We start from the raw sequence: 25,000 nt of genomic DNA, 5'->3' as shown, positions 1-25,000 counted from the left end.
ATATAACGTGTATATAGGTTCTATATAAGGTGTATATAAGATGTATATAGTTGTATATTAGGTGTATAGAGGAGGATATGAGGAGTATACAAGGTGTAAATAAGGTGTATTTAAGTTGTAGATAGATTTACATAGTTAAATAAAACGTGTATAGAAGGTATATAATAATAAACTGGCTTATGTCCACCAACAGAGCAACCACCCCCCAGCACTACTAAAGAATATCCCACTCAACATTAACAAAAGGTTATCTAGCATCTTATCCAGCAAAGAAGTATTTGACGAATCCATTGCCCCTTACCAGAAAGCTCTAACAGAAAGCGGATACGACCACAAGCTAACATACACCCCCCCCCCCCCCCCCACCCCCAACAAGAGAAAGCTCTGAAAAACAAAAGGAAACGAACAAGAAACATCACATGGTACAACCCTCCTTTCAACTCAAACGTCAGAACTAACCTTGGTAGAAAATTTCTGCACATCGTCGACAAATGCTTTCCAAAAACCCACCCACTCCACAAGGTTTACAACAGACACACGCTAAAACTGAGCTACTCATGCATGCCTAACATGAAATCTGTCATCTCGTCACACAACAAGTACGTTCTTTCAAATTTCAACTCACCAACGCAACAACCTGACACCTGCAATTGCAGAAAGAAACCAGATTGTCAACTCGAAGGAAAATGCCTCTAATCAAATGTAATCTACCAAGCCACTGTAAGTACAGCGACGACAACTGAAACTTGTGTCGGACTGGCAACAAACTTTAAGGAACGTTACAGAAACCATCAGTCCTCCTTTCGACGCTCGAACAGAAGAAATGAAAAGGAACTCTCAAAATATATTTGGACTTTACAAGACTCTAACAAACCTTTCCAGATAAAATGGAAAGTTTTAAAGAAATGTAAAGCCTATAGCAACATTAGCAAAAAATGTAATCTTTGTCTTTATGAAAAGTTCATCATCATTTGTAAAAAAGAGCTTTGTAGCCTAAACAGGCGAAACGAAATAGCGAGTTCATGCCCCCACAGAAACAGATATGTACTTCAGAACTCTAGAGTAACGTAACTAAGACACAATTCATCTCTTACCTAGATACTATCTCTTAACGCATCCCTATATTTTACTGCCAGCTTTTAATTTTAACGGTCAATCGTTGAAGTTTGCCTGATGAGTGTGGTCCTACAATTTCGGGCCATACGAAACAGCACTGTCGCAATAAACGATCAATGATTACTCCTGAAGCCTGAAATCCTGTAATTATTAATAGAAGGTATATATAAGGTGTATATAAGGTATATATAGGTGTATATAAAGTGTATATAGGTGAATATGAGGTGTATCTAGGTGTAAATAAGGTGTACATAGGTAAATATAAAGCGTATAGGAGGTTTATTGCCAACAAGCAGCCTCGCGAAGACGCGACGCTGCGAGGCGGCAGCCTAATAGAGCCGTGCGCGATTGTTCCAGGGCAGAAAAAATCTCGAATCGACGTAACATAGAGTATAATCTAAGGCAACCATGATGTAATGCAGGACAGAGCATGCATTGTTTTCGAGAGAACACGTGATACAGATCAGAGAGTCCAAGAGCCGTGTGCGTCTTTGTGACTCCCGTGCTCATCCCGTCTTCAACCAATCGTCGGGTGGATTATTTCCATCTTACGCGATATCTATCGTCTTTGCCCGCTGGAATTTTTTATTGCATGCCGCTAAGAAAAATAATAACGCAGCGAAATTTTTTGTGTCTTTGAAGCAAAATAATTCGGAAGGCCTCATTGGCGCACCATAAATGTTTTTAGTTTTAAAAAGAGACCAAATATAAGTCTGTACGTTGAATATTCGCGGACTTTAAAAGTTTACTTATAAGACCACTAAATTTTACGGAAAATGACTTGTGCGCAACTTCGGACAAAAACACGAACTTCAATATCTCGACAAAATTTGCTGTGTAAAGTCGCGATTTCAAATTCTTTATATAGTAGAACAGTTTAGTTCACTGTTTTCAAAAGACAAATTAAAGCACGGGGCACATATACACCAAACCCATTATCCGCCTTCCCCGCGCACGTCGTGGATGTGCGGTCACTGCCGTGCGGTTCCCAGCCAACAGCTCTCACATACATGTGTTGTGTGGAGCTGACACTTAAAGGACTGGCCTCGGCAGGAAAGGGACTTTTATACACGGGTTTTCCCCGGTCACTGACCCACGGCTATGCCATGCTGATAAGCCCAAGTGAGGGCAAAACAGCTGTCCATGGCTGCCCCTGCCCGCGTGATATGGCTGTGCGTATGCGTGAGGTAATGGCTGTGGGTTGGTGTATGTGTGCCCCTTGCCTTAAGCTTGCACTATTTTCAATGCACTCGAATTAAGAGGCATATAGATTAAATAACGTTGGCCTGGGCCATGTTTTCCTCTGGTGTGAAAACAGGGTCTATGCCGGTCTGCCGACCGAGCGCCGACCTAGCCAACAACTCCGAATGACTGTCATTTAAAGAATGCCTGCTACAATAGAGTCTAGAACAATACCCTGAGACCGCCAGCCGGAAAAGAAACTCGCCCAGATTTGAAGACGGACGGAGGTACGCATGTTTTGAGGTTGGATTGTTGGATTCAGCTTCTGTATGTTATGAAAAAAGAATTGTGCTGATCTCGGAGGGTGTTATTCTTCTCGTCGATCTGCATAATTCTTCATATCACATTCCGTCTCATTTAATAATGATTGTTGATTGTTACTACTGTATAGGTATACCTCGATTTTTGAAAACCGGGTTAGCAAAAAGTTATTCTACTACTTGGCAACTTCAAACACTAAGCAATCATTCAAAGGCTGATTAAAACCCTTTATCTGACGTCGGGCAGTAAGTTAGTAGTCCCTAGAAGTATTTCAACGAGTCCAAATTTAAAATGATGCAAATTTTAGGACATTTATTTAGTAATCTGACTCCGTGAAGTTTCAAAGCGGTGTCCTTTCAGTGTAGAAAATTTAAGTTGAGTGAACTGCAGCCAAAAAGCGCCTGGTTAAGGCTTACTTAACAACTTAAATAGTTAGCAAAACATTGCTTTTTTCGCGATCCGATAAACGACAGGATTTCGCATGGAATATTAACAAACTGATCGAAACATTATTTTTTCTGTCAATGCTAGATGGTTAGGAAGAACAAGAACACCCTTACCGCGGCGTTACCGCGCAACATTGTAGGCCAAGAACTCCCAACATTGTTGGATGTTACATGTTGCGTCCGTTTGCACATCCTTTCGCATGTTGTTGGATGTTGTTGCGTGTTGTTGCGGACGCAACATGGACGGACGTGCGACATGGACGAACGTGCACGGGGCTTGAGCCCGGTGTAAACGGACGCAACATTATTGGCCAACAACTCCCAACATTGGTGGATGTTACATGTTGCGTCCGTTTGCACACCCTGTTGCATGTTGTTGGATGTTGTTGCGTGTTGTTGCTCAAAGTTTGAAACCGGTCAAACTTTTCAGCCAACAACTCCCAACATTTCTCTTGTTCCGTGATCACCGAAGCGTAGCGCAACAATATTGGATCCGTTTGCACAGCTCTTCCAGCATCGTTGGGGCCGCGCACGCTCATTACGCATAGTTTACAAAGACTTCTGGGTTGTATCCTTCCCACGATGCACTGCAGGTCCCAACCTTGTTGGGCGTTGTTGCACCTGTTTGCACACCACTGCCAACATGCACGCAACAACTCCCAACATTGTTGGCGTAACAATGTTGGGAGTTCACCCGGACGATCAAACTCAACCTTTTGAAATGACTCCTGGGTTCAAACCTTTCACAATGTTGGGAGTTGTTGCGTCCGTTTGCACGCAGCCTTAGCTTTCTTCGCAAAACATGCGTGGCTTCGGTCAAGCAACGATTCTTATTCCCAGTTTCCACGGTCTCCACTAGGAACGCCTGGCACAATGACCTCCCCTTTTGTGTCATAAATACGAAGAAAAACGGTTTTCAGATTATGAGTCTCGCTGCTTACGCAAGCGAAACTAATTAGCCGCTGGATTTAAACCAATCGAAAAGGGAGACATATATTGAACAATAAGAATCTCTATTACGAAACTCCTTTTGACGATACGAATCTATATTTTCAATTAACCTCAAAAACGAACCTTTTATCTTGGGGTGCTATCTTTCGAGGCCTTTGTAGGTCTTAGGGTTTTTATTTTTTCAAGACTTTCCGAAGTTGTCAAGGTTGTCTACGGCGATAACTTTTTATTAACGTCAACAAACAAAAGTTAAGAGACGATAAATTGGAATTTAATTGCGTGCGAGTCACCTGGGCCTGGCGAGGCCGAAAAATTGTATATGGTAGCTAACTATTTTTTCTCGACTGTTAATCATTAAAACCAGCTGGAACATGGCGGCCCCGCCAGGGTAAATTCCGACAAGCGACATGGCCCAAAAAGTAGCGACAGCGCGTGAAATGAAATCGCGACAAGAGAAAACCTCCCTCGGCCAAATTGCGACAGTGACGGCAAAGCCGACAATAAACGACAAGCATTTATAAACACCGACACAAGACGTTTTAAAATTCAGATGGGCAACTTGGGACCCCCCCCCCCCCCCCCGCCCCCCCTCCCTCCCCTCTGGCAGGGCCTCAACATAAGTTAAATCCATCTCGAGGCCTTCACATCATATCGAAAATCATTTCACTTTCAATTCTGAATTTAAATAAACTTTTACATTACAGTGTAGACTTTCAAAAAAGTCAGGAAACACTTATCCCTAGTGATACCGTATATGTTTCCCGCTCGCTAAGAAAAGAAACTTGTGAGGTTGACTTGTAGCAAGTCTCATTACAGTGTACTGTGATAGATCATGCCCAATTTTAACAGCTTTCGAGCATTGTCTTTTCACGTGGAAATAGAGGGTGATCTCAGGTTAGAATTTGAAAAGAAGTTACTGTCGACGAATAATAAGAGCTTACCTGTATTGCAGAGTGGAGAAATGTCTATCATTGGTATGGAAGACGTTATCATCAAGCAGAAGTCACACCATCACACAGTACGTCACTCAGACAGGACGGCAGACAACATGGTCAGCAACCTCCTGCTGAAGCGTTCTGCTGTTTCACTTGTGGAATTAATGGCGGATGCACAGGAGAGAGTATTTCCTCGGGAATTCTTCCAGAAATCCGGATGTATAAACACTTGAAAAAGATCTGCTGTAATTTTACGTTAGCGTTTGGCATGGACGCAGTACATATATGCAAGAAAACAAGCTGTTGTCGGCTGTTTTAACTATGATCGAGGTGAAAGCTCGATTGCTTCGTGGGTCGGTATTTTTTGCTGGGGAATGTATAGAGTGTGAGATTATTTTCACGAATACTGCAAGCATTAAGGAAGGCAAGTGCAGCGAGACTAGTAATCACGCGTTCAATAATGAATGCATGAAGGAGAACTCCGGAACGGACAGACTAGCTTGGGCTAGCGCGCAGATACACTGTCAATGTACCGTAAACGAATCGCGCGTGAAACTTCCTTCGAGAACTGATCGAATGTCAGATCAATTCACTTTAAACTCGACTTCTTCTTGTACAAGCTTCGTTCCTTCGAGAGGTTAGAAAACAGTTGCGGCGTTGGTGTGATTTATTACTTGATTTGGTTGGTATACTATCTACTATCCGGTTCGTGACAGGCTGGTGGTGAATTATTGATTTGAGTTATTTCTTGTTATTTCTCGAAGGTGAGGAAGGACGATGTTTGATGTCTACGCAGCCAAAGATACTCTTCTGTGACTTGGAGCTTGCTCCTGGCGAATCTAAAAATTGTAAGTGTGGATTTTTGGTTCAACTTTGTTTTGAGCATATATCATTACTTTCTATAGAACTATTAAAAATATAACAGACACTCACTGTTAAAAAATATATTTGGGATATAATGGTAAACATCGGTAATGCGCGCGTCCTTTATCAAAACTAATTAAGCCTCAAAGAAGTGTATTGATCGTAAAAGATATTTCTGTCTTTGTTTTTTTTTGGCAGGATCTTTACTATTAAACAGTATGTCAAAAAAATGCTCGGGAACAACATGGTGAAAATTTTGATGAACGACGCTTTTAATTGAATTTATTTGGCTCTTAGCCGGATAATGAAAGTTTCCTAATTAACAGTATTGTGTTTGCATTCATACCAGTTGTCAGTTGTCTGATTGATATGCCTGATATTATTATTGTGTGTCATTGAAAGTGTAAGCACAGTTTTTGTATACAGTGAACATGAAGATTAGGGAAAAATTTGTTTTAGACTGTTATTTTTTTGTCGTGGATGTCTTGATCTTGATGTCCCAAGTCTAGCCTTACACCTTTCAGTGAGTGAGACCTTCTTAAATCAAGAGAGTTTCAAACCAGGTTCTGTTGATTGTTTACTTTTGGTACCTCAGCTTTTCAGAAAAATCATTCCTCACTGTGCAAAAAATTAGCTTATTTTATTGTAATCAAATCCATCACAGAAATTTTGATTTTAACATTAGATAGAAAGAAATGCATTAAATTCCTTCCGTAGAGTTGAATGCTGTAATGTGAGTGTTCTGGGTTATGAACTGAGGGGTCAATTACTGTGTTTGATTTGGTAAGAGAAGCAAGCTTTGGTTTGAATAATAATTTTAGACCAAAGGTTGTTATCAATATTATTATCTCAGCTACTTGAATTAGAGTTACAAAAATCAAGCAGTTGGAAAGATGGGACTCAATGAATTACAATCATTAATTGATTTTATTATCTATGTACATTTTGGAGGTCATTCTTCTTGGCATTATCAGCTAATCCCTCTCTGTCTCTCTCCCCATTTCCCCTTTAGTCTAATTACCCTTGTAATGAAATAAGTGGGCTTAAGATAGATGAACCTTGATATCCCATTGCTATGTTCTCAGAGAAACAGCTAGAAATAGGAAAACTGCACACAAGATGGCGGATCAACTCAAGAGCTCATGGGTTTTACAGTAACCACATACATGCTGAGGGCTCAGTGTGAATTACTGACCCTTTAACCCTTTAAGCACTAATAGTGGTCAGTGTCAAATTTCTCCTTGTTATATCAGTGCTTTATAAAACAGAGTGGTCAAGACAATTAATGACATGATCACACAAGATGAATCTAATATTTTATTGATACTTCAACAAATAATTTCTTCCCACTACTTCTATTGAAAATGCTTAGGTGGGATAACAAAATTAATGAGAATTTGAATTTTGATGTTAGAGTTTAAGGTCAAATGTGATGATACACTATGACACCTGACAACTAGAAGTTGATCATTTCTCTCTTTCAGTGGTATAACTCACTCCATAACGTTACCCTCCAGAAGTAAAAATAAAAGTTTTCAATCTTATTATGCTAGACAGAAGCATATTTCTGTCAAGTTGAAGCAAAAACCAAACTTCTGTTAATGCCATTCATGATTTATATTCTGGGATGTGAGCATTCTTTAGCTTGTTGCTTAAGCTTGTTAAAAAACTAAAAAGTTTCCAATCATATTTCTATATTTGCTGTGGTTACACACTAGCTTTTTTTTCTTACTGATTAGCTCTATTGGATATAAATAAAAATTTCTTACTCATCTTGTACATTACACTTTAGATTTTTATAGTGACACAATCCCATTTGATGGAGCCCCATCTTACAAAGGACATGCGGTTAAATATTCATACAAGATCACTGTTGGTACAAGCAGGGTTCAAGGACATTCTGTCTTGCTGAGACTACCTTTTAGAATAATGGTGTTACAAGGTTTGTACAAATCGCACTCTGCTATTACTGTACATACATATAGACATGTTTACGTGTACTGAATACTAAATCTCAGAGTATTGATTATCTAGTCACTTTCTGTGAAGAATTCATTCAGTGGAAAATTTCAGCTTAATGGATGATATGAACTACCCTAAAATCAAGATGAGGGGAAAAACAACCCATATGTATATAACTATTATAGATATATTCAGAAAATACAACGTTTAAAAGAGGCCATTGCGGTTGGAGCTAATGACCTGATTTTTGTAGAAGTAAGCTACCAGGGGTGTTGCATCTCGTCCCTGGAGAGGATTCGGAGCCCATTGCAGGGTACTGTACTTGGGACTAAAGAAAATTTCCATAATTAGAGTCACTCAGGTGTTACAAAGGTGTCTGATGGGATAGGTTGTATCATATATGTGCCTTTGATTTGCGTAATATTTCTGATTGACTTAACTTTTATATTGTACCAAGAAATAAAGGATTTTAAGTCATATTGTTTTTATCTTCATTTTTTCAGGCCTGGGGGAACTTGAACATTTTTTAAACAAACAGGAAAATTTGCATAATCCATTTTTAGAAAATTCTTCTCCAAAGACATCCTTGTTAGATTTAGCAGTGGAAATTTTAACGACAATTACTTCTAGGAGAAATCCCCGTAAGTATGCATTGCCTTTTTAAACGTGAACTTTTACTAGTCAAAAATTGCTGTGGGCAGAGTGGGAAATTTTACACTTATAGTTTAATTTTTTACTCTGCTTTCTCCAGGCTCCTCTTGTAAATCCTTTTACTCCTAATAGTGCCCATAGTAAACAATTTGCAAAAAGAAAAAGAAAAAAATCAAATTTCAGATTTGAGTTCTGATGAAAAAGTTTCATTTCAATGGTAACACCACAAGATTTCATCTGCAGATTCATATTAAGTTAGCATAAAGTAATCTCACGTTTGCATTTAAATATTAAGCATCATGCATGTCAGGATCAACAAGTAACCTCTGCCAAAAATAATATTATTCCTGGTGACTGTACATGTAGATGCCATTCAACACAAAAGAGCAGTCAAACCTTTATTACATAGTGTGACTAGCTGAAAATGTTCTCTATCATTCACTAGATACTAAAAATATGTTATCTGAAATGTGGTTAATTTTTGCAGATGTATATAATATTGTTAGTGATAGAGGAACAGTAGGAAAATTTTGTCTCTTCAAGTCTGCATACCGGATTGGTGAAGAAATTGTAGGATCTTTTGACTTTTCTGATTCTCTTATTGTTTGCCAAAAGGTATGTAATATATTATTTTGATTTTTGTGGGTTTGCAGTCATCAGGCTCCTCCCTAAGACAGAAACCTTGAGTCTGTCATTGCCCTTTACTCAGCTTTAGTCATTTTCTTTGGCTTTTTTTCCAAGAGGCAGTTGCCTGTCTTGCATGAGGCCCTCATAGGGTTGGAGTACATGTCCCTGGTCTGAATTTCAAATAAAGTCATTTCACCTTTTGAGGAGTAGGCCATGTTGCTGTCTGTATGTAACCCATCTTTATGTCCTTTGTTGCCATTTCATCCAGTCTTATGCAGGGTTGTCACTAAGATTTCAAGTTGTCGGGTAAATACAATGAGCAGGCTGGGAATAAAAAAGCTAGGGGTTTTTTTTCAGTTCTATTTTTCTTCTATATTTCAATGAAAGCAGCCAGGGGCCACACTCGTACTAGCCAGGGAAAATCCCCAGGCCCCAGCCCTTAATGACAGCCCTGCTTATGTTGCTGTTTCAAGGCTGTGTCGCTTGTTGGAAATTAACCCTAACAGGGCCTCTTGCATGGACACTATTATGGTGTAGTACTGTTCTTAATGGTGTCTGTCGAAAAGAGAAGCTAACTGTGAAGTGTGGATTATATATCTATTGTCTTATCTACTTGTTTCCAAGATTTTTTTCTCCTAAATGGGCAAAGTGAGATCTCACATTTGTGCCTTTTGATACAGATTATATTAAAGGTACATGTTTGTTGGCCAAGCTCATGAATATGAAATCAGCTTAACATGCATTTGTTAGAATTCAGTTAAACCTGCGATAAAATTATATATAGAAAACTTAATTAAGACTATAATTTTATTGTTATACTAGTTTTTTTAAATTGTTTTCCCAAGAAGTGGATGGTAATTGACGTGTCTTCATCTTGGATTTCATTGGCCCACCTTGAGAGCTACTGTCCTGTTCTTTTCACAAAAAGTAATAGTTTTTAGATGTACAAGAGTAGTTTTTTCATGGGCAAATTGCAGGATAAATGCAGAATTATTAACAGCAAAATAAACCGGAAAGTGCAGTGCACCTGTTATATTACTCACATGCCTTTTTTGTAACAATTAAAGTTTTAACTTTGTCTATTTTTTACTAACAAAATGCTTTTTTTAGTTTTCAGTAGTTCTTCAAAGTGAGGAGCATATTCCTGAAGACTCTCGCAATCCTTCTAGACCGGAATCATCTGATGTGACATACTCATCTTTCACTAGTATTCAAGAAAGCTGTTTGCATACCAAGAAAACTCATTTGGTGTTACCAATACCTTTTACTGCATGTCCAGAGTTTGTATCAGATTTAGGTAATACCACTTGGAATGTTAGCCTTTCCACATTCTTTAAATGTGAAAATAAATAACAATATTATTACTCCGTAATTGCACTACATAGTACTATCAAGGCTGTGCTCTAAAAGAAATTGAAGGGAGTCTGGCAGTGCTCTGAACCTGTGAAATTCAGGGTGCCCAGCATATAATTTCCATGAAAAAACTAAATTTTCTAGTGGCCTGGGAGCAAAAATTAGGTACCAGTGGCCGGCAGGCACTGCCACAGCACAGCTTTGGCTATTCTCTTAATTTTTGAAGGTATCAAATGAAGCCAATAAAAAGCCCTGTTGACTATCCAAAAATGCTCTCTGAATAAGAGGAAATATGCATTCACTTAGTGTAGGTCCAGGCATGGGCAGACACATGCACGAGAGCACTTCATAATTCAATATATCCCCACAATAGACAACTAGATTTTCTCTTAAAGTTGTTGTGTTTGCTCAAGTAAAATAAAGTCGATAGTTTCAGACTTTTCTAGAACATGGCTACAAGCATTTCCTGGTTCCAAAAACTTAATGCAAAGAAAGAGGGTTTGATTAGGTAATTACTGGCAAATTTGCCAATCTCTAGCTACTGTTAAAACCTCTATTATTGACACTGATTGTCACAACATTGTGAAACCCTCATGTCATGTCCTTAATCTTTGTGTAACTGTTGTAGTTAATATTTTGTTTTAGGTAATTTTTATTTTTCCATTGTTTTTGGGTATGGTAATGTGTACTAATGAATTTTAAACAAAGGAAAAACAAAAATTAACTGAAATAAAAAATTATCTGCAACATATCTATTATTATTATTTATTTGTTTATTTATTTTTTGCAGTATGTTTAAGGTGGAGACTTCATTTCGAATTTGTACTTGCATCAACACCACTACCAGCTGGAGCTAGTCCTGTGCAACTTACAAGTCGTTATACGGACATTGCGACATGGCAGGGTCCAGCTGATGTTGATGTGGAAACCATGACTTGGGATCTACCGATCAAAATTCTGCCGACAAATCCACTGCATGCCTCATCTATCTCAACAAGCAGGACAAGAAACACTGTAGTTTTTTGAGAGATACATGTATTTATTTGCTTAACATTATGAAGGAGAAGACTGTGGTTTATAGTGGTGTAAGAAGATGGGAGTAAGGAACACCAAATGGAGATAAATTTTGGATCTTATAATGTTTGAACAATAAAACAGGGACTTTTGGACACTACATTAATGTACAGTGTATTTAGCCAAAATTTTCTAACCTTGGTTATAATTAACAAGAGCAAGATGGCCCTCCTCAGTATCATAAACATAAGATCAAGTAAATATTGAACCCAATAAAGTTTGTCAATAATACATATCCCAAGAGTATATGTATGGCTTTTTGCTTAAGATACTGGATCTCAAGCCTTACAAAAATGAAAACAATAACTTCTTTATTACCTTGTTACACTTTTTGTTGTAACACTTTAATTAATTTCTAGATAGCTAGTAAGTTTTAGTTGTAATTGTCCGTGGCAATTCAAGACTTGAACACCCCATACTTTCAAGTCTAATATTTTTGTTTTGACCACATGCTTTTACATGCAGCTTTCTATAATATATTTTTGTTTACCATTTATAAAGGTACATGTGAGTGTATCGATTTGTTTTTAGACCAGGAGGGTTTTTTTTGTTTAAAGCAAAATTAATGATGATGACAATATTAAATATTATATTTATTACTGTACAGTCGACCTTGGATGTTCCTGTTCCCTTCTTTCGTGACATTATAATAAATTATTTTTATGCTGGACTTGTACTGTAATATGAAAGAGACACGTTTGGAGGAGTACATTTTTATACAGGATTTAAGACTATATAGCCTAAAGGAAGGTTACTTTTTTCACTTTTTAACATAAACAGCTATTCCTATAATATTTTTGGGTTGCCACCTTTTTTACATGTGTAACTCTGGAATCACTGCTCATTTAATTTAATGTCGTTTACATTAATTCTGAAGTTGATGATGATAAATTACTGCACCATTAATTTAATATATTAATTTATTATTCCACAGACAGTTAATTTAAAATGAGATTGCAATAGTTTGTGCCCTCATGATGTGGGAATTAATCTGAAGACTGTCCTGAGTGTTTGCTGGTAGGCAGTAGAGTGTGTTTTAACATAATAGTCAGCTGTCTTTAATCTATGAAACCTGCTGGTATCACCTGGTAGGCACATATACTCTAGGCCAGGGGTGCTTTTGATTGGGAAATCTAGAAGTAAATTTTGGAATCTCGGTTAATGATGCATTGTGTGATCGCGCAAGATGCATAAGTCTTGTTTATGACCTTTCAAATGAAACCTGTTTGGCAGTACCAGTACTTTTAAATGTTTCTTTTATGTTCTTCAGCATTTTAATGATAACATTTGGAATTTTTGCCTAATTTTGATTCTGCCCACTTCTACAAGTGAAAGGTTAGATCAGGAGAGAGTTCACTGTTTATTCAAGTTCTACCAGAAAAATTTTTCAAAATTCCATATAGTCATTCCCCCTTATTGGTGTATCTCAATGTTCTCTGATTTTCTAACTGCATTCTTCCAGTAATATATTAGTCAGAAGCTATCTTTAAGTCCAGTGTACTGTTATACAAGTCAAACCTGTATTACAGTTTTTTTTGGCAATGGCCATCTGATCTGCTTAAAAAAATGGGCTATTTCATGGGGATATAGCTATTTTAGGTCAATTTTGTGCTGAAGTCATGAATATTACGTTTCTGGAAAACTGCCCACCTACCCCTCCCCTAAGCCAACATTAACACTTACTTATCACTTAGGGTAGAATGTTGGCTTAGGGGAGGGGTATAAGGGCAGTTTACCAGAAACGTTTAATGATCCAATATTACTTAGTGTGTTTACCAATGCACAAAATGCTCTTGATGGTGATATTTGAAGTAGAAATTAGAGGATTTCAATAGAGGGACCGACAATTAGTTAAATTATACAGCTCTAGTTAATACTGATTAAGACCAATTTTCATTTAATTTTCATCTTAGAAATATAAAACGTCCTTATCATGTTAATGGTTACACTGTACAAAATCAAGCTGCATTTGCCTGTAATATATATGATAAAGAAATTTTATTTGTGCAACTGAGCTGTGCAATGACATTTAAACATGAATATTAGCTCTCACTTACGAAGGGTTATATTCTTGAAGAATAAATATCTCTATTTTACAACAGTTCACTGTAGTGTTTTAAATTCAAATGATTCAAAATGCCTTTCTCTTTCCATGAAAGGCATTTCTTCCAGCTTCTTCACGGCCTTTTTGTGTGGCTCAATGATAATAACTTGCCCGAAGTCTTTTTCGATATCTCACTCTCTCTCTCTTTCTCGATCTCTACAACATTACCAGTTTTTGCTGCTTCTTCAATTAATTTGATATTAATTTTTATTACATCCACTTTGAAATCACTGGCTATCCGTGCAATCTGATTGGCTCTCAGCAGTGTGATTTATTCCTAAATCGCACCATTTTTTGCTCTAAATTGCATCTGTTCCAAATCACGTCATTCATGTTCTAAATCGCATCATTTCAGTTTTAAATCGCACCATTTTTGTCCTATATCGCATCATTTCTGTTTCGAATACAAAATGAGATGTAAAAGCCTTGTTTGTTTCGGCTTTTTAACAAACCGGCTACTCGACCAATAAAATATTAGTACTGACTAAATTCTGCGATTTCAAAATGGATGTAATAAAGTGGTAACTGAACTTCGTGTCGTGCAATTTTGGTCTGAAATCATACTTGTGATTTCAAATCGAACTCGCGCTGCACGCTCGTTAGATTTTAAAATCATGCGTATGATTTCAGAGCAAATTGCACTCCACTCAGTTCAATTACCATTATTAATCCGTAAGAATTTATTGTCTTTTTTAAGGTTCTTACACTGACAGCATTTTTAGCAAGTTAGTCATATTATCAGGTGTAAATCCTGTGACCAGAGGCTCAGCAGTCCGGTGAAGAAATTTTCCAGTTTGCTGATCGTCTTATATATGAGCAATTTCCTCAAAGAGTTTCCTTGCTTCCCTTACAATTCCCGTAGCTCCTTCTTGGCTAACGTTTTCAATGCCTGGCACAGAAAGTCTAGGTGACAGATGAGATGCTAAACCCTTTTCTGTAGATAATACATCAACTTGAACGTAAATGTCGCTAAACACAGTGGCCCACCCACTGAAATTAAAATCCACCGGTAGCATTGGCCTCCTTACAAGGGTGGCCAAAAGTGATAGTTGGCCTCTCTTTCGTTTTCTTGCCAACTACTTCTTCCTGTTTTAACTCATGATCAAAATTAAAACACAGTGCACTATGCAGCAGCCTTGTGTTTTTTTTCTGTCGAGCCAACATCAGCAGGTTTGTGAAATTTCGAAGGCTTCCCTCAAAACAATACTTGTTAAAGTAGCTTTTCTCTTGAAGATAACCACTGAGGAATAACAGTTAATTGGCTCCTGGTTACTCTGTTACTTGCTCCTGGCGGAACAGGCCTTATTGTAACCTATCTTCTATGTATTCCCTGGGTTTAATGTAAAAATAAATTGGTGATGATACTGATGTCCATACTATTTCTTCGCTGAGAAAAAAAAAATCGCCAGGCCATTCCGAGAGTATTCTGTTCGCTTGCGATCCCCTGAACAACATCTTCATTCAGGGCGGGACCTGGGTGCAAACAACCCGAAGTACAGTATGAAAGAAGAGGAAAACGCTCCCACGGCCATGTGTAGAAAAAGTCTAGCCAAGCTGGACTCTGTGACTACTCACTCAGTAAACGAGCACGTTACACCAGTAAATTTTTTTAAAAAATTTCTCTTTCCTGTTACGTAACAATAAATGTTCAAGTGAAAAGAGAAAAACTTGTAACCTGTAGGCACACACACGCTACAAACTCTCCTATTTCTATAAGCCAAAAGAACGATTCAAGCTGAGGTAAACTTAGCGCGACACCGGTAACGGGAGGTTTCAATAAATTTGTTGTTGTTATTGTTGTTAAGGCTCAGTGCGTCAAGTGAGAAACGGAGGGGTTTCCTGTAAAAAAAACGAAAAAACAGCTCAGCTCACCATCAGGCTGGCGGCTTGATGAAGTACATTTATCATGAGTTTGTTGGCAAGGGCAAAAATTTCACTTCAGTAACTTTTTATACAAAAAAAGTTACTAGAAATATGATCTGAAATATAGCTTCTAAATAAGCCCTTTTTTTCTAATTTCGGATTCTAATTGTTTTAGTATAATTACTGCAGTAAAGTCGCGAATCGAGCTCAATTAACGGTTACATTATACACCCTTAGTTCCGTTAATAGTCCTCTTACTAATCCGTTCACCACTGTCCTATATGCAAATCAATTCCCTCTTTTCTTATCGCTTCTAATGTATCCTACATTAAGTCCCTTGAGACCCGACACTACAATTACACTGATGATTATTCGAGAAAATAAAATTATTCATCAATTTCCGACTCCGAAACATCAAAAGATCTGGCTGCCATTTTGAAAACTGCTAGCCTTCAATGTTATAATCACCGCGCGGTGATTATAGCGGGACAAAGCGAAGCTCCTGATCATAGCCTCCTATTTTCGATAATCATCAATGTAATTATACTAATTGCCTATAACATGCTATAATCACTTCACGGTTTTAACCCGGATTTTACAAAATGCATTGTTTTCGGTTTACTCTTGGGATTTTTCTCTTTGGACGGCTGTAAATGTAAGTCTCCGCGGAAATTATTAAAAACAATGCCTATGCATAAACTTGAGGGGGGCAAACAACGTGTATTATGGGCAATTCGAAAGTGGCGAATGGAGTATGCTTGCTCTTTTGCGTAACCGAAAAAAAATTGACTGACGTGTACTTATCCACGTCTCCGAGTCCACGTCACCGATTTTCATTGGGATATCAAGGAGAGTCAGAGTAAACAACAACAGTTCAGCTCACGCAAGGGACACGCAAACATGGAGAACCCACTACAAATCTTACAGGACATCAGCTTCTCGACCTGGGTGGCTGTTGTACTTGGAATATTGGCGTTTCTGTACTGGCAAGGCGTGCGTTCTTACTACTCGATTCTAGGTAGTTCTCCTCTACCGGGTCCCAGACCATGGCCTTGGGTGGGTAACCTTCCTGATTTTTTAAGATATGGCGGTATGCACAAGATGCTGCTAAATTATTTCTACAAGTACGGCCGCGTCCACACGATATGCATCGGTAGGCAACCCGCCATTGTGGTCACCGATCCCGAGATGATAAAGCAAATCACGGTAAAAGAGTTCTGGAAATTCCCAAATCGTCCTCCTTTCGTTCGACCGTCACCGCCCCTCGATTCTGCCCTGTTCATCGCCCGCGACGATAAGTGGAGACGCGTCAGGAACACGCTCACTCCAACGTTTACCGCATCCAAATTAAAGCAGATTGTGCCGATCATCGAAGAAGCTTCCAATACTCTAGTAACGAAAATGCAAAAGTTCTCTGAAACAGGTAAGGAATAATAAAACTATCAGCGTGGCTGCGCAACGTTGGCAAGCATGACAAAATAAACACGCCGGCTGTAAGCTCTGGCTCTACACAACGTTAATATATATATTGATCGAAGGTTGTTCCATCATCCACCATACAGTCGAGCCCCGTAATGCGGACATTAAGGGGACGGGGACCACAGGCACTAGCTGTCCTCGTTAAGTGGGTGTCGTGTCCGTATGCAGGGGGTCACGTAAATTGAGACTAAAGGTCACCAAAATACACTTACTCTAACAAAATGTGGTATGATGATCCTTGATCCTTGCAGAATTAGTCACGCATGAAGCTAGCCGAATCCCAAATATCATGATTCTCTGTTGTGGGACAGAACAAATGATCAATGCATTGTAAAGCTTCGTCCTCCGTCCTCACAAGTTTGGTGATCGTCTGAAAAGGATTCCTAACTCTATAAGTGTCCTGAACTTTAGAAAGCCTCCGTGCTACGCATCGGTATTAGTATGCGTTGGGACGTATCGTTGGCACGAAAAAGCACGTCGATGCCAGGCTATTTCCTTACCCCATCCTATGGGGAAACACTCAAGGGAATGTGTGGCACGGGGGCTTAAACCCTAGCCCTGTTTAAGACAAAAATCGTCCTTTTACCTCAGACCTCATGACCCTGGTTCATTTGGCTTCACCGCACAGAAGTAAGTAATTATTTAAACTACCATCATGGAATAAGAATTGTTTTAGGGACAAAAACTTTGTTCGCACCACCGTATGTAGACCGTTCATCCGGGGGGGGGGGGGGGGGTAATCCCTTTTTTGGCCTATACGGGGATGTGTCGCTGGATGGGGTCACCTCGTTCCCAGGTTCTCTTTCGCTCAGTAGGGACAGGGTATGGTTTTTGACATCTCTTTCCCGAGAAACGGCGTATATAATTTCGAGTGAGTCTGTCCTAAACAGGATAAATAATTTCGTGTGAGTCTGTTAAACTTAAAGGGTATATCAATCGTGTAGGCTACACGATTGATTTTATTTTCTTGATTGAATTTTGTATACACAAAAGAAATGTCTGATAACGTGATAATTTACTCGGTTGCAATTTTTAATAAAACAGGGTATTTCCAAATAGACAGGGTAATGAACTTGAGGGTGTTGTTCTAAGCAGGGTATGTATCATATAGACTTTTGTTCTTGGGCCATCGTAGTTTGATCAAAAATAAAACACAAACAGCGGTAATAAACATCGTGAGTTTTCGCATTTTTATAAAGTTGACGTTTCGTATGCTATTCAACATACATTTTCAAAAGTGATCTTAAGTGACCGTTAATGAAAACGACTATATATTCAAGGGTATGTATTTTAGGACTGTTTTTGTCCTAAACAGGGTCAGGGTTTCAAACCCTCAGCGCTCACCTATACCTGAATTTTGGTCGAGCCCCCAGCCCCCCTCCCCGGGGGGGGGGGGGGGGGGGGCGTCTATTCCCAACCTTCACACTCATTTAAAGGCTTCGGGTCCAAAAATGCACCCAGAGCTCATTTTCCTCAAGTTAGAGATAAGCCTCTTCAATTAAGTTAGTAGTTTCAAACGATCAGTGCTTCGAATTACGTAGGATTCGAGTTAGCGGGAGTTATAGGTACTACCAATATTATGCTGCTTATTTAGGTGAAAGCGTGGAAGTTGTTCAGTTGTTCAGCTTGTTTGCGTTGGACGTCATCATGAAAGCAGCCTTCGGAGTAGAGAGCAACATTCAAGTAAAGCCAGATCCAGTTTTCGTGGAGAAAGCCAGGTCCGTCTTCCAAACACCGCTCTGGGTTCGATTCTTTTCCATGTTTCCATTTTGGGAGTACTTCAGCCGATTCGTCAGCCCTCTGCAGAACGTTGATTATTTTTCAGCAGTACAGAAAGAGGTCCTTGACAGAAGACGACAGCAGGGTTTCAGTGGAAATAGGGACCTGGTGCAGCTTATGCTGGAGGCACACGAGGAGAACATCGATGGAGTTAGTAGACTCAGTGATGACGAGGTTACGGCCCAGTCAGTGGCGTTTCTTGTGGCTGGCTACGAAACTACAGGTAATATGATACACTGAATAGTAAAGAATCCCTGAGTACCGCAAAAGGAAGTCACGTGCCTCTATAACACAGCACAAATTTAGCCAAACTATACCGAAGTTAATGGGATTATTATTGTTCACGTTCGCTAATGAGAAGATCATTTTTAATATTGTTTCATGGAAGCTCCGCGCGCGAAACGCGCGCGAAAGGAGCACCCTGGGTAAACTTGCTTTTTCTAAGTCACGTGACCTTGAGGCGTGTGTCCACCCACTAATCCAATGTTAAATGTCGCATCTACAAAACCAAGCGGCCATTCAGTCGAAATGAAAATATATGGGATGCCATCGTTCTTTGATGGTTTGATGTACGCCATCTGTATCAAAGTCATTGACAGCTGTCAAATGGGGCATCTGCTGATCGACCTTCTCATGTGATCGTATCGCGGGTTTAGGGGTGTTTATGAATATTTCATTGGATCGTGGGTCCAAGTTTTAATTTTCATGTAAAATGTATTTGTTTCGATTTCAATGGTTAAAATTACTTCAAGACGAGGGTCTCTGATTATTACTAATGGAATCCCAAATACCAGCTCCTGTCTCCCGTCTAATCTATGAGCAGCGAGGGATCGCGGAACTGATGAAAACAGTCATGGCATCCTTATAGCTGCATGCGGCAAGGTTCAGCAACATCGAGTGCATCCTAAGTTGTTATTCTACTAGATAGTAAAAAGGAGATTTTGATTTTTGAGCTGGATCTGTTAGCAGGAAAAAATGCCCCACTCGCAGTTCGTCACAAACCCGGTGAAAACATTATTATTCACCGAGCCTAAAATTTATATTTAGTTATATCATCCTTATTTATGCATCTTAGCTAATAGTAACGTTCTTTCTTAAAGGTAACACCTTAACCAGCATTGCATATTATCTGGCCACGCACCCGGATATTCAAGATCGCCTCATTCGGGAAATCGATGAAGTACTGGCATCAAGTGGTGACAAGCCCCTTTATGACATCGTCCAAGGAGCTGTGTACGTGGATCAAGTCATATCTGAGGCCCTTCGCCTCAGTGGCCCTGCATTCCTACTTTTACGGGAGTGCGCAGAAGAGACCGTCATCAAGGGAGTGAGATTTCCCAAGGGTGTTGGTGTCAATATCCCCACGTACGTTCTTCACCATGACCCGGAAGTTTGGGACAAGCCCCAGGAGTTTAACCCCGACAATTTTTCCCCCGAGTCAAAGCAGAAGCGAGACCCATACTCCTATCTTCCGTTTGGAACAGGTCCCCGTCAGTGTATAGGAATGCGTCTTGCCCTGCTGGAGATTAAGCAAGGGTTATTCAAGATCATGCAGCGGTTCAAGTTCGAACGAGCCCCGGAAACAGTGCCTGTCTTAGAGCACAGAGCTGTGTTAATTATGGCTCCCAAGGGGAAAATATATGTAAAGATCAAGGCTCGCTAAAATATGTAACAATCGTTTGAAGATCGGATCAAAGCCCACCAAAACATAAACTATGTAACAATTGTGTGGCATGAAGCTTTGTTGTGGAATTGATGTCAGGGCTTCATTCAGTTTCGTTATTTTAGTAAATTTTTTTCCCAAAAAATGAAATGACTCGAATATCAAATTCAATAGGGACCTTTTCGCCTCGTTTTGAGCAAGAATTTAAGCAAGAATTCAAATGATTCTGAAAATACCTGTGAACATTATTGACCTTTTTTAGGGTTTGTTTTCTTTATTTTTTTGCAGGCATAGTATATATGTTTTAGTAGCATACCTTCTCACAGCTCAGGGCCAGTGTTCCGTTTCCTGAGAGGTTGATTTCTTTAGAGTATCATATTTTCTTTCTTAAAGGGATCTCGGATTCATCAAAACATCGACGATCTTTTGAATCACCAGTAACATTTTCAAGTACAGCTGAGAAAACCTGTTTAGCTTACTTTTTCATTTGGGCCCCATAATAAAGTAAAATGGGAGCTTAATTAGACGACTTATAATTACATTGATCATAACCTATTGTAAAGAGATTTTGGGGTCAAATAAAGAAAGATTGATAAATGAATATTTGTTAATGATTCATCCTTGCTTCGTCCTCGCTCTTGTTTCTTTTCTCCTTTCTGCACTGCCATTGCAAGAGTTAAAGTCTGAAATAGTTTTCGGCTTACATAACGAGGTTTGATTTGGGGTGTTTGCTTAACTGAGAACTGAGGGAGTACTTATACCTCATACGGATACTATCGAGGACTTGCATTGAGATCCTAAACTTTTAAAAAAGGAACCTAATATTAACTGACCCTATTAAGTAACCCTGTTTTAGACAATAACCTCTTCTTGAAATTAGCACAACTCGCATAGCATGAACTGCCAGGAACTTGCCCTTATAGGTCCTTATAAGTAGACCAAATGTACGTGAAAGTGCCTCCCGGGGATTTTCATTTTCTTATTGGTTTTTCATGACTGTTTAGGCGTACGGGCAATTTTTTTGCAGTTGGGGGGGTGGGGGGAGGGCGGTAAACCATTTGCCCAAAAAATTCTAGCAATTTGCGCAAATTTTTACAAAACAGTCGAACAAAAGCGAGGGCCATACGATGCAACAACATAGGTCGTACTGGCATATGAAGTGGCTCAATAAAGTTTTTCAGGGTCAGTAACTGCCAAGTTTTGAGCATAAACTACGTCGCCATAAACAAACATTTGGAAAAATTGCCACCCCAGCTGTATTAGATAAAGATGAAAATTTGTTATGATCAGGATTGCAATGACATTGGAGTTGTCATAGCAACGAAATGACGCCATTGCCTATTATACTTTCGCACTGGGAACTGTTCTTCCAAAACCGTTCACGGGAACTTTTTCCTGCAATAGTCGCCTCGATGTTTGTGAAGTTAAAACGGAATCTGTAATAGCGTTATCGAGATATCTCGGGATTAAGTTTTCATCGTTAGAAGTACGGTAAAAAAGGAAAATCTTGATGTTTGGCCTTTATCTGTAGAAAACGAAGCGCTTTTGACATGCAATTTCACCTCACAGTAGTTTCAATCTTTTTAAAAACGTGTACATGTGTGAAAGATCATGGAGATAGCTCTGGCCAATTGCTAAAAAGAAGGATTTGATTAGTATGTATCATGGCGCTCTTGTTAGCGGTTTTGTAAACATTTCGGTCTACTTTAACAAATTAGTAAATAATTTTTTAAAAAATAAGATTCTTCTCGTAATTCAAACTGAGAATTAGTCAGCCACTTCTTCACTGTCAGACCCATTGCTGATGGTATCTGCCATACACTGTTCTACGAGGGGAGATGATTCTAGAAAGTTAGGCGGAAGTTTATTCTAATCAATTCACTACTGGAAGTTGCCCATTGTAGTACAGTGCCCAACAATAAAAAAAATCAACATATGATACCCTTCCCTTATAACCAGGAATTCATCGCCAGGTAGGCGGCCATTGTCTCGTGTGAATGTAAGTGGATTACTACGCCAACTTCAGGTTAAAATAGAAAATATTTATCTCTTCAAAATAATAATTAAAAAAGCATGAAAACTTCTTTAAAAAGTGGCTTTGCCCAAATTTTCTATTGCTGTCCAAAAAATCTGAGTTGCCCAAAATTTGTTTAAATGAAAATCGATTTTTGTATATCAAAAGCAAAGAACGCTCAATTGATTGTACAAGCTCATTAATGTTTGTCTTATGCATCCTAAGGTTGTCCAGGAATGCTATTGAATTGCAAACAGTGTCATAAAAATGTTAATGAATCAGTGTTTGCACTTTAATGTATGTCAAGATGGTGTTAATGACTTTGATGTTGGCGTTAATGAAAGTATATTTTTCTATTTTGTATGCCCAATGACGCATATGAATGCTCAAAAGTGTTATTGAATGTTCATTGAGATGCAAAAATCGTAATTAAACCCGATTTATACGGAAATGTTCGTATTTTCGCGCTAATGAATGTATCTTCGCACTATTGGTCGCCTTTTCACGCAAATGATTTCGTATCTTATCGCAATGAACAGCAAAAGGTGTAAAATAACCGGTGTATTCAGAAAGCACTCAATGCTCAAGAAAAGGAAGATCTCTCGCGAGAGGAGTCCATCTCTTTGATGCTCAGTGGAAAATTAAGCAGGTTACAAAGAAGGTGCGGTTGCATGTCTCGCTTAATAACACCAATTTTATTAGCATTGCCACTGTCTTAGAACCTGCTTAGAAAGTAAGAACATAAGAACCCCCTGCCCCTCCCCCCTCAAAAAAACAGCTCGTCCCCAGGGCTTTCTGGGAATGAGGTTGAAACATTGTTCATGATCAAGGTGTGCGTCTGTCTGTCCGAGAATAATAAATAAAGACACAAATATACAATAATGTTCTGTTGTCTATACTCTTTGAGACTGAAGAAATGTCATGAAAATATTCACAGGGGCTGGTTTCAAAGACACCCCGTTGACGCATTAATGGGGGTTGGAGTCTGGCAGCCTCAGGTTGAAGATGAGTCCTGTTTAATGTCTAAATGGACAGGATCTAAGGAGTGAGGGCTAGAATCTCATGTTTCCGCTTCATTTCCAGGTGTCCTTACTTCTTTTTTCAGATTGCGGATTTTATTCCACCAGATATCAAGATCTTTTTCAAAGTTCTCGCACAGCAACTTCAACAGGTTGACCATCTCATCAGGTTTAAAATCCTGTGACCAGAGTCTGTAGTCTGGTAAATCAGTGCCAAGTGTGTTCATTCTTTTACGGGCAATTTCCCGATACAGTTCTCTTGATTTCTTTACAATCTCCTCGGCTTCTTCTTCGGTGACACACTCAGTTTCCGACACGACAATGCTTGGTTCTTTTTTGTATTCTGAATAATATGAAAGAATTAACTCCTCCTCTGGAGCTATTTTATTGAGAAGAGCATTAATGTAGATACCACTAAACACAGTTTCCTCAAATGTAAAATCAAAGTTTAGATCCATTCCCCTGAAACCCTCGGGAATCTTCTTTCTTTCGCCTATTGATGCTCGTAGAACTTTTTCTATGTTACGTTGAAAAATATTTTCCAATGAATTACGCAAGAATTCAGTCACCTCTTGTTTTTGTTTAGTCAGCATCACCATATCCTTGAGATTTTGGATACATTGCTCAAATGAATACTTTGTATCATTTTCAAAGGATGATACAAATCTGAGAATTACGGTCACCCTGTTAATAGCTTCTGGCAGTGACTCTGCTTCTTTTTCATCTGGACTTAGGAGAACATTATAGCTTTCATACCAAAAGCTTGATAACCCTTTATTACGCTTAAGAATGAAGAGAAGGCAAGTAACTATGTTCACAAGACGCTGACTGAGGTTGCTCCCAGTCCATTGCTCGTCCTCTGGGGTTTCACTCCATTCGATCAAAAGTAGAGTCTTGAGGGAGTATGATGAAATCCATCTGGTACTGTCCGGTTCAGAATCATCTTCCATTGGGTCATGATACCTTTGAAACGTTTGCCATTCACTATAAACTGATTCAGCTGTGATCATTTCCCAAGCATTTTCACCAATTGCATTTTTGCATTTAAAGGACACATGGAAATCTGAGAATGATTTATGAAGCAGACGTGTCACGTCACGCAACACCTTGAGCACCCTGAGACAAATACTTGGTCCACCATCAGGACCAAAATGGTCACGGAACAGTGACTGTTCAAGACATGACTGAGAAATACGTAAAAGGCAATCAGATTGACTTTCTAATGACAGTGACCGGTCTTCATTTGTGTGTTTCTGTGATTGTTTTGATTCTTTAGATTCGTTGAACAAGTTTGATGATGGAGCCTTGTGATCCGTGTCTCCACTTCCAGTCATGTCACTCAACACTCCGTTCCCGCAGAGAGGAACAATTGGTTCATCGTTAGGACTACAATGGTCTCGGAACATTAACTGTTCAAGAAGTGATTTAGAATGTAAAAGGCTATCAAAATCATCAAAATGACTCTGCTTATCTTCAAATTCTTTGAACAAGTTTGATGGTGGAACGTCATATTCCGTGTATCCACTTACTGCGAAGTAGTAAGGTAAAGTATGTAACAATGATTTCACGACTTTACCAGCTCCAGATTCAAAATCGA

General features: G+C 39.0%; 2 protein-coding genes across 2 annotated transcripts; both read left to right on the top strand.

Annotated features, from left to right (window-relative positions):
• Nucleotides 1-5,109: 5,109 nt before the first annotated feature.
• Nucleotides 5,110-11,715, top strand: LOC140937706 (RAB6A-GEF complex partner protein 2-like). Its single transcript, XM_073387270.1, has 7 exons — nucleotides 5,110-5,588; nucleotides 5,716-5,799; nucleotides 7,608-7,757; nucleotides 8,281-8,418; nucleotides 8,916-9,043; nucleotides 10,166-10,352; nucleotides 11,199-11,715. Exons 1-7 carry the CDS (start codon nucleotides 5,237-5,239, stop codon nucleotides 11,432-11,434), a joined length of 1,275 nt encoding a protein of 424 aa, XP_073243371.1. The 5' UTR covers nucleotides 5,110-5,236; the 3' UTR covers nucleotides 11,435-11,715.
• Nucleotides 11,716-16,082: 4,367 nt separating this feature from the next.
• On the top strand, nucleotides 16,083-20,888 carry LOC140937019 (cytochrome P450 3A2-like). Its single transcript, XM_073386540.1, has 3 exons — nucleotides 16,083-16,872; nucleotides 18,523-18,930; nucleotides 19,808-20,888. Exons 1-3 carry the CDS (start codon nucleotides 16,350-16,352, stop codon nucleotides 20,368-20,370), a joined length of 1,494 nt encoding a protein of 497 aa, XP_073242641.1. The 5' UTR covers nucleotides 16,083-16,349; the 3' UTR covers nucleotides 20,371-20,888.
• The last annotated feature ends 4,112 nt before the right edge of the window (nucleotides 20,889-25,000 follow it).

The sequence above is a fragment of the Porites lutea genome, chromosome 5 (genome assembly GCF_958299795.1).
Source record: "Porites lutea chromosome 5, jaPorLute2.1, whole genome shotgun sequence".
In the NCBI taxonomy this organism is placed as follows: Eukaryota; Metazoa; Cnidaria; class Anthozoa; order Scleractinia; family Poritidae; genus Porites; species Porites lutea.
The sequence above is the reverse complement of the archived record's forward strand: the minus strand, read 5'-3'. Positions and strand labels throughout refer to the sequence as shown.